Source organism: Pundamilia nyererei, unplaced genomic scaffold (genome assembly GCF_000239375.1).
Source record: "Pundamilia nyererei isolate P.nyererei 1_Seehausen unplaced genomic scaffold, PunNye1.0 scaffold00599, whole genome shotgun sequence".
NCBI classification, from domain to species: Eukaryota; Metazoa; Chordata; class Actinopteri; order Cichliformes; family Cichlidae; genus Pundamilia; species Pundamilia nyererei.
The window spans coordinates 134,536-135,387 of NW_005188000.1; the positions used below are offsets into that span (position 1 = coordinate 134,536).

At 41.3% G+C, this 852-nt stretch overlaps 1 protein-coding gene across 1 annotated transcript; it reads right to left on the minus strand.

Annotated features, from left to right (window-relative positions):
* LOC102214323 (olfactory receptor 7A17-like) lies at nt 1–582 on the minus strand (the record flags this gene model as incomplete). The annotated part of the gene is made up of 1 exon (XM_005754589.1): nt 1–582. A coding segment is annotated over exon 1 (576 nt), but the record flags the coding sequence as incomplete, so codon positions are not given.
* Between the last annotated feature and the right edge of the window lie 270 nt (nt 583–852).

Here is an 852-nt window from a genome sequence, read left to right on the forward strand (position 1 = left end):
GGTGTCATATTGATCAGACCTCGTCCCGAGTAACAGAGCTATTTTAGAACAACTGTCTTTCATCTGCAGGTTTTTCAACACTTCAAATGGGAAAAAAAAGATGAGTCGAGTGAGATTATTTAGTGAACTGATAATCCAAATCACAACGATAGCAGCCCCTGTGTTTCTGATGGTGATGATGGCAGGATACCTCAGTGGGTAGCACACAGCTACATATCTCTCCAGAGGCATCACCGAAAGGGTGAGAGGGGAGATCCCAGTGGTGAGATTGGCCAACAAGCTGAGACATACACATACAGGATACGGCAATTTTACTCTAAAAATAGAGAGCAGGAAAAGAACCTGACTCTGTGCCAGCTGCACAGTGTCTGCAAAAAGGAGGTTATACAGAAGAATGTAACGGGGAGTGTCACGAAACACCAGCTTACTCCTCAGTGTGAACAACATGGTCCCATTAAGGAAGAGAAAAATAAAAGATGGAACTGTTGACAGAGTGGAAACAATAATTACCCTCAGTAGGTCCTGATACTGCACTTCAATAGACATGTTAGTGTAAGACTCAGATACATTTGACATTGCAGAAAATTTATGACATGCAAAACATAAATCTGTTGAAGTCAATGTAGCACAGAATCCCAATAATTGCTGTATTCATAAAGGAGAAAAAAACATTAAAATATCTCACAAAAGCCTGGTGGTTGATAAAAATCCCAGTCCCACAAAAAGATTTTACTGTTCCTTCTACTGGCAGTCATCAGGTCAGGATCTGTGTTTGCCCACTGTTGGCAGAGCTCTTCTACAGAGTTGGTCTGACATTGCATACAATTTATTAGCTCTGTCCTCGCAACCTTA